At 36.1% G+C, this 14352-nt stretch overlaps 1 protein-coding gene and 2 long non-coding RNA genes across 3 annotated transcripts; 2 read left to right on the forward strand and 1 right to left on the reverse strand.

Annotated features, from left to right (window-relative positions):
* The first annotated feature begins 21 nt into the window (after positions 1–21).
* LOC110934794 lies at positions 22–293 on the forward strand. Its single transcript, XR_002588628.2, has 2 exons — positions 22–125; positions 218–293. It is a non-coding gene; the product is annotated as an uncharacterized LOC110934794 (long non-coding RNA).
* Positions 179–2067, reverse strand: LOC110934793. The gene is made up of 3 exons (XR_002588627.2): positions 1574–2067; positions 1020–1241; positions 179–677 (listed from the first exon to the last, which is right to left on the reverse strand). It is a non-coding gene; the product is annotated as an uncharacterized LOC110934793 (long non-coding RNA).
* A 3426-nt stretch (positions 2068–5493) lies between these two features.
* LOC110936737 (protein ROOT HAIR DEFECTIVE 3) lies at positions 5494–12574 on the forward strand. The gene is made up of 23 exons (XM_022179150.2): positions 5494–5706; positions 6036–6182; positions 6287–6353; positions 6435–6537; positions 6790–6860; positions 6956–7019; positions 7108–7173; positions 7284–7331; positions 7438–7500; positions 7603–7659; positions 7764–7922; positions 8005–8073; positions 8171–8262; positions 8348–8426; positions 8533–8698; positions 8837–8961; positions 9347–9609; positions 10451–10547; positions 10663–10818; positions 11005–11109; positions 11585–11679; positions 11764–11860; positions 12264–12574. The coding sequence occupies exons 1-23, from the start codon at positions 5703–5705 to the stop codon at positions 12354–12356; spliced, it is 2286 nt and encodes a 761-aa protein (XP_022034842.1). The 5' UTR covers positions 5494–5702; the 3' UTR covers positions 12357–12574.
* The last annotated feature ends 1778 nt before the right edge of the window (positions 12575–14352 follow it).

Consider the following 14352-nt stretch of genomic DNA (forward strand, 5'->3'; position numbering starts at 1 on the left):
ATGCCCAAAATTTCAATTTTCAGCAATGTCGGGACTTGGATGAAGATGATGAGAATGAGGATGATGAAGATGAAAAGTATAAAGACATGGAACTGTTGCACTTTGACTTTTGACGGTCAAAAAAGGTAATTTTCAAGCAAAAATTCATCCCAATATTTTAAAACTTTAGGATCAACAACTTACTGATTCATATCTATCTTATGATTATCTGGATCAGCCTCAGATTTGCAATATCCATAATGATGACCAATGAACATGAGGATTACAAATGCAGTAGCACACATGTTTGACTACAAAAGTCAAAGGGTCCCAAGGTGCAGTTCAACATCAAGAAATTACATAAACTATGAAACACTAAACACAACATAGATATTGATAGCCAGAAGGCATTTTCATATGGTAATGTAACAAAGCCAATAAAAATAAGCACCTTCAACACTCTTTGCTTTGAAATGCAGTAACGAATCCAGAAAGCTTCAATTGGGGGGTTTGGCGGGAAAATGGGTCGGGCCAGAGAATTTGGCCGGGTCATAAAAGCAAGTCACAAATAAGGTGAGTCTCAAAACGGTCTCAAACTGGTTGTGAACATATTTGATGCAAATTGGTCACTAACAGATGTATCTTGGCATTCGGCATTCCACACATAGTACAAAACAAACGAATCCAGCCTATATAATCTGTGTTACAATAAACACAATTTAAAAACCAAAAGATATGGAGCACAAGTGTTTTGTACATATGAAATGACAAATGAAAAATTATCATTACCAAAATGTAACCTAAACAGTAAGTGTTCTTTAATAAACAATGCCAAATTACCAATTGCAATTTACATGCTTACACATTTACACTTACATAACTAATGACACAGATAGTAAGTGTTATGTTATAAACACATTATATGTTCACAAGTGACATTATAAACACATAACAGTTAACAATAAAAGTATAAAACTAACATTATATATATATATATAAATTATAAATAGCTATTTTTTATATATATTTTTTTGTCGTACCTTTGCCGTACCCGTATCTTGGATTTTTGAGTTTTGTCGTTCCCCGTACCCGTATCGTCCCCGTGCTATATAGGTCGGCAGGTCTGTTAATAGAATATCGATCTCTAACATGGGCACGTGAATCGAACATACTTCTGTCGTTGCCTCTGTCGGCGATTCTACGATCGAGCAAGCATCTCTCTCCACGCTGAGCCATTTGACAAACCGAAGCTCTGATACCACCTGATGCAGTTTCGCGTGCAATCAAATGGCTCAAGAACGATTAGTAATCAATGACGATAAAAAGAACCACAAAGGTTTAAGAACATTGTTCTTTTTATTCAATAATCAATAAAAACGGACTCAAACATAAACCGTAGATCCTAATTTATAATGATTAAAAAAGAGATAAAATAGAAATTTTGAATTTTAAATAAATAAAAGATGTGCATGCTCGTGCATTATATAATATGCTTGGAACACTAAACAAAAAAAGAATAAGATTCGTGAGTATAATAAACATATTAATATGGAGCAGAGAGTTGCCTTAAACAAACAAGAATGAGAAAATTAACCAGGCATTGTTTCGGTCAGCAACAACGAGAGAAGCTTCAAACTTTCAGGGGGAAAGCTTACGGACTGTTGTTGCGTCTAGGTTTTCACGCACACTGACACTCCTTGCTGATACAAATTGACCCATTTATGAATAATTATTATCCGGCTCAAGCTCGAGCTTCAAATCAAAACGAAGGCTTGATTTGAACTTGTCTAAAGCAGAATGCACTATAAACTTCAATTCAATTAGCAATCCACAGCCTTTCAAATCAATTACTGAGATTTTATGGGTCCCCTTTCATTACGTGCATAAAATTTAGGTTCCCTAAACTCCAAATTACTTCTAATAATTAAGAAAAAATTAGCATAAACCATGTAAGAGCCCTAATAACTTAGGCTATACCCGTGGTCAAGAGAAATTATTTCTTGTGGGAAGACCAAGGTTCAATCCTTATGAGGTGTAAGTATTTAAGAGGAATAAAATTAGCCGTTCAAAAAAAAAATGTAAGAGCCCTAATTTTAAAATCATACGTGATAAGTCAGTCAGAGCTACCATTTTTTTTATACAATTCATGAAATATACCAAACTTTTATTCAGAAATCCAAAAAGATAACAATAATATTCGGGAACTTGAAATCTGATGCATATCTAATGGTAACAAACGGCACAACATCCTCGGCTAACAGCGTTTGCCAGTGGTTAACTAACCCTCACTATTAGGCTAACCGGTATGGGGAACGTCCCCTGGAACGTCTAACCCAGCGCCGACCCAAACACCGTGCCCCTCCTCCCCCCCCCCCCCCCCCGGTCCTCGCCATCCCCGTCACGCACAAGACGTTGGAGACGGGCCGCTAGAAGACAAAAAAGCTCCCCTTTTCAAGACCTTTTTGACCGTTTGAATTTAAAAAAAATGATAATTTCCTTTTTTTTTTTTTTTCAGACGGCTATAAAATTTAAAACCCACCCAAAACCTTCCAATTAATATATAAACTCCACATTTTTATACCATTTTTTATCCACTACCACCCCATCTCTCTCTCAAAATTAATCATGTCTTCACCTTCTTCACTTTCTTCATCTTCTTCGTCGACGTGGTATTCGTCATCTTCGGGTGAGAATGACGCATTTTTCGAAAACATGATTATGTACGCGGCTCAAGTCTTCATGGCGGAGGATGTAAACTCTGAAGCGTCGTCCCAACGGCAAACTAGGAGAGCAAAATTAAACCCAGACAAAGAAGGTGCTTTAATTTTTTGTTTAGCGTATATTTATTTAAATTTAATAATGAATTTTATAATGAATTTGATTTATTTTTCGTTTTAAATATATAGCCGCCCACGATAAACTAGTGGCCGATTATTTTGCCGACGAACCCGTGTACACGGACGAGATGTTTCGATGTCGGTTCCGAATGAGTCGTCGACTTTTTTTACGTATCGCAGACGACATGGCTCAGTCTGCTCCATTTTTCACACTGCGATACGACATTAGGGGGGCAAAGGGGTTTCACTACTTTACAAAAATGTACGTCGGCTATTCGCCAACTGGCATATGGGTACGCACCCGACACATTGGACGAGTATTTAAGGATGTCCGAAAGAACTGCATGTCTATGTTTCACAGGTTTTGCGAATGGGTCATCAAATTATATAGCAAGAGATACCTGCGGAAACCAGACGCAAACGACGTTAAAAAATTATATCAAGCACACGAACAAAGACATGGTTTTCCAGGAATGCTCGGGAGTATTGATTGCATGCACTGGCCGTGGCAGAATTGCCCTACTGCCTGGCAGGGTTAGTATACTAGGGGAGATCATGGTCATCCCACTATTATTCTAAAGGCTGTTGCGTCACAGGATCTCTGGATCTGGCATGCTTTATTTGGTCTACCTGGTTCGCTTAATGACCTTAACATCATATACCAGTCACAGATATTTGACAATGTAGTGGCAGGAACAGGTCAAGACACAAGTTTTAGGTTTCGGGGGTGGAATACAGGCGGGGTTACTACCTTGCAGATGGAATATACCCAAGGTACTCGACAATCATTAAAACTATTCCGCACCCGACAGACGATAAAAGAAAAAAAATTGCGAAGTATCAAGAGGGTGCGAGAAAAGATATTGAACGGTGTTTTGGGGTTCTACAAAAAATAGCATATAATTGAACATCCAGCACGTTCGGCTACACCAAAGAGGTTACGACACATTATGTACGCTTGTATCATCCTTCATAACATGGTCATTGAAGACGAAGTTAGAGCGATATGCAAGTACGACGAAAACGCGTCTAACGGGAATTCTGTTCCAGTTAGTTTGGAATAACAAGATTTGAACATGTTCTCTCTACGTAACGAGTATACACATCATAACCTACAAGCGGACTTGGTGGAGTACATTTGGAACAACGCTCAAAACGAACCAGACGACCACATGCAGGATGAAGACTAGTACGTTTTTTAATATTTTTTTTAATGCTTAGGGTTTTTTTTAAGTTTATGTTTTTTTTAAGTTATTAGGATTCTTTTTAAAGTTTATGTTTTTTTTTTTAAGTTTATGTAATGTTGTTTAATATTAATGAAAATATTTTCTTATTTTATTTGTTAAATATTAAAAAAAGAGGATGTTAGAAAAAACAACTAAAATGGCGGGGCAGGATCATTCTCCCATTTTCATTGTTTTTGTGGGATGGACCATCCTCAAGATGACTATGATGTGGCGCCTAGGTGGCAGATCATCCACATAGATGATATGGGTTCGTCGTCTTCTCAGGGAACTTGGGGTTATCTCTAAAGACTTAATGCGATTATATACTGTGATAATCAATCAGCTATACATGTAGCCAAAAATCAAGTATTCCATGAGAGAACTAAACACATTGAGGTTGATTTTCATCTAATCAGAGATCGGATAGTCGGTACTCAAAAGGATCCCCCATCGATTCAGCCAATCAATGTTAGGACGGAATTCCAACCAGCGGATATCTTCACAAAACCACTCTGGAAGGCACAAATAGACTTCATATGTAACAAGTTGGACATGAATAATATCTATGCTCCAACTTGAGGAGAAATGTTAGTTGTAAATACTAGAAGGACCTAGTTATTAACTAGAGGTCCCTAAATATAATTATAGAATCCTTGCATGCAATTCTAGATGTCACTGCATGCAATTATAGGTGTACCCATATGTAATTAGTTATTTCTTTTTGGTCCCTCTTCCTCTCAATATATAGAAGGGTCATTTTCTTGTTATGATACACTTAATCAATACAAATTCATGTTTCATATTCAAACCATTTACAACTAACAGCTAGATAGTGTAGAGAGAGAGTGTTGTATGTAAAAGAGAAAAATGAATGAAAAATACAAGGGGGCGGTGGATATCGGGATATGAGATATAGGTTTAGTGGCAAATATAACCAAACTTAGTGAGAGAAAAATATATGAGAAATTAGATAAGACCATGGGGTATGGTGGGGCGTGGGTTCGGGGCATGGTGCGACACGTGGAGTATGGGGCACCAAAGACCAAAAGCCAATTTCAAAGGGGGTATGGTGGGGCGTGGCTGGGGTGGGTGGAAAAAAAAGCCAATTTCAAAGGGCTAGTGCTCTTGTCCAATGAGGTTTCGCCATGTCATGTGGGTAGCCCCGCCCAACGCCCGGGCTGAAACCCCCGCCCAATGGGCCACGCCGAAACCCAAACCCACCCGGGGTGGTGACGTGAGCGTTTGTACACAACCCACACCCCAACCCCCGCCCCATACCCCATATCTAAGCATTAAATGTTGCACATTTAAATTAATAGATACAAATGCATTGTATGGTTTTTCAAGTTGATAACATATTTGTTGTTCCTATATTTAAAACTCCCCTTTCCTATATATATGTATACATTAAAGTCACAAAGAAGCCGAAAGCCACATAAAACATATTACGAAATGCACCTTGTTACCATTTTAATTGAAGTTGGTGCAATTTTTATAACCCAAAACTTTTTGAGATGTTTATAAACTTTTCCCTTTCATGATCAATGCAACATCCAACAATGATCCCATTGCCGTATTAAGGATCAAAATTCCATCATATGTTTCAACAACATCAATGATATATCCTTCCATCATCATTTGATTCAATCACTCTACAATAATGGGTAATGCCATTTGATCTCTGCCCTTTTATGTTATTATTAATATTAACGATGAACATTTAATTACAATGCCATATAATTTTGCCTTTCATCGTTTCTATGAATCTGCCTTCATTTCATTATGTTCCTTTTTTATGTTTTCCATATCTTAGTAATGATTCATGTCTCATCCACGTAGATGAACACATTTGACGCCTTAAATTTGTCACCATTTTAATTTTTGCAATAATATTTGAACCAAATCATGGAATGCTAATTGGCAATGTTTAATCAAATGGAGGTTTGGAAATCCAATATGTTTTTGTTGATCGATGAGCATGTGTTATTTTCAGACAAAGCCGACTGTTGCTCTACCCACCTCATAGATGGAGATGGTACTATGGATGTAGCTGGACTTTTAAAATTTATGAAGGATGTCAAACTTTCCGAATGCGGACTTTCTTATGCAATCGTTTCCATCATGGGTCCACAAAGTAGCGGTACGTGTTAATAATGTACGCTTTTTAAACACAAATATATCATCCATCTAGCTTTTTAAAAGTTATATTGAATGGATTTTAGTGACACTTATTGTTTTGAACAGGGAAGAGCACACTTTTAAATCATCTGTTCCATACCAACTTCCAGGAAATGGATGCTTTCAAGGGAAGGTATGCAGCAGCAATTGTTCCATTAACTTTTGTATAATATAATCATAGGTAAAATGTCTAACTTCACTGCACTCGTATCAGGTCTCAGACCACCAAAGGTATTTGGATGGCAAGATGCACCGGTATTGAACCTTGCACTGTTGTCATGGATCTTGAGGGTACTGACGGGAGAGAAAGAGGAGAGGTTGCATACCCTCATTTCTTTTTCATTGGTTGAATATTATCATGCTTGGTACCGAGCTCATCCCTAGTGTCTGGGTTGACCTGCTTAGCCCGTTTAACGAGATAGGTCAACTAGTCAGCCCATTTAATACTAGAAATAATATATATATATATATATATATATATATATATATTATAAGGTCAACCAACCATGTGACACCTTTTATGAAAGATGAATATATAACTTCACTTTTGCATCTTTTTTTTTTATCAGGATGATACTGCATTTGAGAAACAAAGTGCACTTTTTGCTCTTGCAGTTTCAGATATAGTGCTTATCAACATGTAAGTATGCTGATTAGCCGATACACTAAGCTATACAGTTTTATATGGTTATAAATTTTTTGTCAACTTTTATTTGTGAATTTTTCTGCTATTAGGTGGTGCCATGATATCGGTCGTGAGCACGCTGCAAACAAACCTCTACTAAAAACTGTATTCCAGGTATATCATGTGTAAATCCTTCTTTATCTGTTGTTATATTGACTATAATAAATTGCCCAAATGTTAAGTTATAATTCCCCATTTTCAGGTCATGACACGATTATTTAGTCCGCGCAAAACAACTATGATTTTCGTCATACGTGATAAAACTAGAGTAAGTAGATTTACTGCTATATCTTGTATCAAGTTTCATGAATCTTCTATGAAGAAGAAGAAGCCGATATTATTTGGAACTTTTTTTTATTTTTTTTCTTTTTTTTATAGACACCTTTGGAAAACTTAGAGCCTGTCTTGAGAGAAGATATCCAGAAGGTAAATTTTTGTTAACTCATACACATTTATCATCTAATTCACCAATGCAAGTCTCAGAAATGTTTTTTTTTTTTTTTTTTTTTTTTTTTTTTTTACGTTTACCTAGATATGGGATTCTGTTCCTAAGCCAGAAGCCCACAAGGAAACACCACTAAGTGCATTTTTTAATGTAAGATATTGAAGATGTCACTAATTATCATCTCTTGAGATCATATTAATATCGCGGATTAATAATTCAAATTATTTTTTTTCGTAACAATCGTATGATCAGATCGAGGTCGTGGCCCTTTCTAGTTACGAAGAGAAGGAAGATCAATTCAAAGAGCAGGTAAACTGAGGTTTTTCGTAAAATTAGAGAAATAACACATAAAAACCTTTTATATGTCCAATATTTATGGCATGCATTTTTATAATTAATAGTTTTTATAAAAGGTGGCCAACCTCAGGAATAGATTCCAACATTCTATTGCACCCGGAGGGCTTGCGGGTGACAGACAGGGAGTTGTTCCTGCTTCGGGATTTTGTTTTAGCGCTGAACAGATCTGGAAAGTCATCAAGGAAAATAGAGATCTTGATCTGCCTGCTCACAAGGTATAATATTTTTCAAGTTTTATATTATTATATATATTTTCCAAGGCGTTACGTTTCATTTTTTTGTTAAAAAATACTGCAGGTGATGGTGGCCACCGTACGATGTGAAGAGATTGGTAATGAGAAATACGCCGCCTTTGCTAAAAACAAGGTTCGTATTTGTTATATCTAATTAGTTTTAATAGTATTCGTTTCTAGACATTTAAAGTTTAAACTTAACTATATATATATATATATATATATTACAGGACTGGTGTGAAATAGAGGAAGCTGTACAGTCTCAACTTGTGCCTGATTTTGGAAACAAAGTTAGTTTGCTGCTTGACACTTGCTTTACAGGGTATGCACATATCTACGTCTTTAATGCGTTTTTTTTTTTTTTACTATATTCTTTTTAAGTTTATTTTAATCTAAAAACATTTCAGTTATGATGATGAGGCTGCATTTTTTGAGGAAGGAGTTAGGAGTTGTAAGCGGAAACAACTGAAAGAAAAGTTGTTACAAGTAACGTGTCTTAACTGCAACAATTGTTAGATTTTTACAGATTATGACTAATTTGTTGTTTTTTCATTGATTTTCCTCATCGAATGTTACCTTGTGTTTTCTTTAGCTTGTTGAACCGGCTTATCAATCAACATTGCAACACATGAGGTCTGAGACACTGGACAAATTCATAAAATCATTTGAAGACGCGTTAAATAAAGGACAAGGGTTTCAATTAGCTTCCCGTGATTGCACAGTATCGGCGATGAAATCATTTGATGAACAATGCAAAAGTATATCTTCGACTCTTAGTATATTTGCACATTTTTGTGATCATATAATGGACTATCGGGAAGAATTAATGTTCCTTACAATAGTTAGTTGATTCATTATTATACCATATTGTGTGATTAATACATATGGATCTAAAGGTGCCATTATCAAGCAAGCTGACTGGGACACATCCAAAGTAAGGGCTAAAGTCTCACAGGATATTGATTCACATATTTCTGATGTCCGTAATGCCAAACTGTCTGATCTTACCGCACTATACGAGGTAATAGCGACTTAGTTTCGCATATTGATGATATTTAGTAATCTTGTAAACTTTTTTTCTCTTCTTTAATGCCTTTTACACGATAAATGCCAACACTAGAGGTGATATTTGACCCGTTTATCTAAGATGGGTCGCTTAGGACCTTTATGTTGTGTAATATCATGTCGTTATCACCCAAAGTCTATTTTAATGCATACAATCTCTAAATAGTTTTACTCATAGACTTATTTTTATTATTGTAATATTATCATTTTTGTAACGAAGTTAACATATTCGATTATCAATAAAAATGGACAAGAAGTGTTTGCTGGTTGATCAACCGGACCGTACGGCTTTGATGTGTATTAAACATGAATTATAACCAACCCGACGGATTATTCTGTAGTCGAACTTAAAGAATGCATTATATGGACCTGTGGAAGCTCTTCTTGAAGGGGCTGCTGCCGATACATGGCCTGCGATCAGAAAACTTCTTCGAAACGAGACCAAAACCGCTCTCTCTAAGTTTTCGAAAGCACTCGCCGGCTTTGAAATGGATGAAGACGCAAAGAAAAATCTAATATCAAGATTGGAGGGTTATGCAATAGACGTAGTTGAAGGGAAGGCTAAAGAAGAAGCTGGTAAAGTTGTACATAGCATGAAGGAGAGGTATGATGCTTGAAATATCACTGCATTAATCCAAACTAGAGGTGGTAAGTTTGACCCATATAACCTGTAAATGAGTCGATTTGGGTCATGTTTTATCTCTAACGAGTTAAATGGCTTAAGCTAAAATAGGATGAAAACAAGTCAAATGGGTTGAAACTTGAAAGTCATCTGATGGGTATATAAATGTATAAAAGCCATCTAAATTGCTTTATTATTTTGTAAAAACATAGTTTCTGTCAGTGTTGGAAAAATCGGGATTAATCGGTCACTGATTAATTTTTAGGTAATTGGTGAATTAATCGTTAGTCGGTCGAAAATCGGCTCTAGTCAGCCGGAAAATCGTCCCTAGTTGGCCGGAAGTCGGCTCTAGTCGGCCGGGAATAAGTTATTCCGGCGAGATGCCACTCAGATTCCGGCCAAAACCGGTAGATTCCGACGATTAATTTTGTATACTAAAAAATGGGTAGAGAAGGGGTTAAAATTTGTCTACTTTAAAAAAATTACATATAAAAATGTGTGTGTATATGTATAAGACTAAAAACTGCGTATAAATATCCCAATCCGATTAAATCCCGATTAATTGCTACCCGGTCACCAACCGACTAGCGCTTAGCGATTCTTACAACCATGGTTTCTGTAATCATATTTAGCACTTTAGTTATCCTAAAATTGAAAATATATATGCACAAAAAAGTGTTTGTGGGTTGGTTTCACGGCCCGTTAGATATAAGATAACTATCTGTTTTGACCCATTACACACCAGACCCGCCCATCTTGCCACCTCTAATCCAAGCGCTTTTATCTGTCTACTTTATCATACTCTAATAAACTGAACACACAGGTTTACAACCATTTTCAACCATGATAATGATTTAATGCCACGAACCTGGACCGGAAAGGAAGATATTCGTGCAATTAACAAAACTGCTCGCACTTCGGTAAGATATATTGGATTATATGACGTATAGTTAAAATAGAACTATATAAAATAGGCCTTTTTAGTTAGAGCTTGTGTTGTATGTTCTTATTTTATCATGCATACACATCTTTCAGGCTTTGAAGTTGCTCGCTGTGTTGGCTGCTATTCGTTTGGAGGATTATAATGATAGAATTGAGACTGTGCTAATCCAAGCTTTAGCGGATCCCACCAACGTCGCGGATAAGAACTCTAACTTGCAAAACCCTTTAGCGACAAGCAAATGGGATAAGGTATCGTTAAACTTATATGTGAATATAGATTATGATTTTTTTTTTCATCTATTGGATTACTACTAATGTAAGTGGTGAAGCTTGTACTAAGCAACATGATATTCGACTATTCGTTACACGAGTGTTTGTCTCTATTTATATGATTATTTTATTAAAAATGTTGGCTGTTAATTTGTTTACACCCAGATTCCAGACACAAAGACATTGATAACTCCTGTTCAATGCAAAACTTTGTGGAACCAGTTTCAGAAAGAGACAGAATATGCTGTTACACAAGCTATAACTGCTCAGGTATGATTTTGATTACCTTAGCATTTTACAAGGTTTCTTTGCTAGTAGTTTTGCATCAAGCCTTGGACATAAGGCACATAACACTCAATAATCGAGACAAAGGTCGATTAGTGCATGTACCCTTTTGTCTTTCGGCTATCAACGCTACCGCATGATGCATGATTAACCGCCCGCCGCTTTACACGTTATTTTCGCGATATTAGTAAAATAACGTTAAAATTAGTGCAATTTCACTTTTCCCCCCCGAGGGCCCACACATATATACATTATATGTGCTCACCGCAGCGGGGCGTGACATTCTTTATATATTGTAATGCATTATTCAGTAATAGTTAATTCAGTCTCTTAACATTTTATAGATATATGATACACATTGTATAACTTATATAGAATGATAAGATTGTTATAATGCTTTCTTTCTATGGTTTAATTCAACTCACATATTTTTTTCTCTTCCATTTTCAATGTTTTTCAGAAAGCTAACAAGCAAAACAGCAGTTGGCTACCACCTCCATGGGCTATTCTTGCCTTGTTTGTGCTTGGATTCGATGAATTTATGACTCTTTTGAGGTTTGTTGGGCTTGATTGTATCTCCACTTTCACATTCTCACTTACTTGTTACTAAATTCTAGTCATTTTTTGTTTCTTTCTCAGGAATCCTTTGTATGTGCTCTTTCTCTTTGTCGGCTTTCTGCTTATGAAAGCGTTATGGGTTCAACTAGGCATAGGTTCTGACTTCCAAAATGGAATGGTGAGTGTTAATAAATCATCTTAATCTAACCCATCTAAAGGTGTTAACTAAGTCATGGTCATTTTAACCCGTTAATGAGACAATTTGGTTATTTTTATCTCTAACGGGTCAGACAAGTAGACTAAAAAATTTGTCTTAAAAGAAAGTTGCTCAAACTGTGTTTGTAATGCATAAATTTTCCTAAACCATTTTATTAAAATAATCACATTATTGCTACAAAATATTTTTTTTTTCGGGTTATCATATTTGACGCTCTAATTGTTTATAAAAACTGCCCAAACTCAAAAATACCCGTTTGAGCTATTACCGACCTCACATTCACATACCACCTCTTGTAGAAGCAAATGGAAACTAAACTTGAGTATGCCTCTTAACTGCTTTTTTATATGAAATGTGCCTTCAGCTTCAGGGGCTTCTTTCTTTAACCACCAGGCTTCTTCCCGCCATGATGAACATCCTCAGAAAACTGGCGGAGTTGGGAAACCGAAGAAACTAACAAAAAAACGAGTCAGTTCATCTAGTAATGAACTTCTCGATGCATACAACTATGGTTTATGTCAGGTTTTCAGTAACATGTTCAATGGAAACGTTATTCTTTAGACTTTTAGGTGATTTTACGACGTAAATCATGGAAGGTATGATCCAAATTATTTTTTTTGAGAATTTACCTTCTTGGTTACAATATTTTGTTGTAAAATCAACCGTATATTCTTATTATATTGTACAAATGTTTATGTTTTATTATATTTAATAAGGTGTGACACCTTTGTTGTACTTCAAAAAATCGTTTGTTTACCAAAACAATCTATCTAACTTGTTTGCAGCAATATCTTAAAATTATAGTTTAAATGATTGATTTTGTTTTCTCTTTATTGAAATAACATCTACTTATACTATATATTAAAGTAGGGAGGTTTTAATAGTGTCTCGTGCGGCTCTCTCTCTCTCTCTCTCTCTCTCAAGGCATAAGTACGGGTGTGTGTGTGAGTAGATGAGAATGAACTTGGGGCAGGGTTTGCAAAATGGTGAGGGAGAAGAGAAGTTAGGTATTTATACCTAGGGTTATGAGTAGGTGGTTTAGGTGGGTGAACACCGCGTATACGAACCCGTTCATCGTCATACGTCTCGTTTGGTATTGCTCATTCGTAAAATAAATATGTTAACTTATAAATCAGTTTATTTCAGCAGTTTGAAGAAGTTAAAAAACAAACAGTCTTCTTCTTACAGACTGCAGAGGTTTGGTCCATCTCTTCTGCTACAGATGTCTGCAGATGTGGTCCGCAGATTGCAGACATTTTACCTCTTAAAAAACAAACAGCACCTTAGAAAATATAAAGAGTTAAAAGAGAAAAAAACAAAATAAGACTTTTTTCATAAAAAAAAAATGGAACACACAAAACTAATTGTAGATTGAATAATATTTTAAGAAGTTAACATAAATAATCATTTTTAAACATTTGAATAGTGACTAAGATTCTCATTTTAATTTAATGTGACACAAAATTAGTCAATTAATGACATTTGCATAGGTAACAAACATAAAGGAAAAAAAATCAACTAAAAGTGAAGCTACCAAGATTAGACCATGTGTAGTGGTAGAAGCTTATAATGCCCCCACCATGGGGCATTATACGACACGTGGCGTCCTAGTCAGCAAGGGGGCATTATAGCAAAAGTGGTGTAGTGGGTATAATGCCCCATAATGCCCCATTCAATCATTTTACAATCATTTCACAATTATTTTTTTAATTTAAAACATAAAATAACCTTCATTAATTTAAAAATAAAATTACATTACTTGAAAAAAAAAATAAAAAAAAAACAGAAAAAAAAACCGAAAATAAAAAAAAGCAGAAAATAAAAAAAAAAAACAGAAAAAAAGCTGAAAAAAATAAAAAAAAACATAAAAAAATAACATGCTCTAGAGTCCATATTTTTCTCTAATTTTTTGGCGACGCATTTGCGCAAGGATCAACGCATCGCCTTGTAGGTGGTCGATAGGTTTGGACAAAAACTCGATGTCCTTTCCATTTGCCTCGCCTCTTGCATCTCGTTAAATTTTTTTGTTTCGGCCACTCGTTCCTTCATAATCTCATAACGTTGGTGGCCGAGATCTCGAATGTCTTGGAGACGACGGTTCATCTCCTCGAAATCATCCTTTAACTCGAGATCGGAAGACGACTCGACCGTTTTTTTCCCGGTTCCCTTTCTTCTACCGGTGGGTCGGACCAACTCTTCTTGAATGCCCTCGTCCACCGCCTCATTTAAATCAACATTGCGGGCATCCGATGTCGGAGTTGACGGGTCAACGGATGATGATGTTTTTGACCTTTTAGCCCGACGTCTACTACTAGACGTCATTGGGTTAACTACCGCCCACTTTGGACTTTTTTGTAGTAGCTCCCAACACTTGTAGTACGTGAAAGGGCATTTTGTTCTCTCGAACTCCTCCAAACTCTTCGTTAAAACCCTCACGTCACCTTCACCGCTCG

The sequence above is a fragment of the Helianthus annuus genome, chromosome 4, assembly GCF_002127325.2.
Source record: "Helianthus annuus cultivar XRQ/B chromosome 4, HanXRQr2.0-SUNRISE, whole genome shotgun sequence".
Classification (NCBI taxonomy): Eukaryota; Viridiplantae; Streptophyta; class Magnoliopsida; order Asterales; family Asteraceae; genus Helianthus; species Helianthus annuus.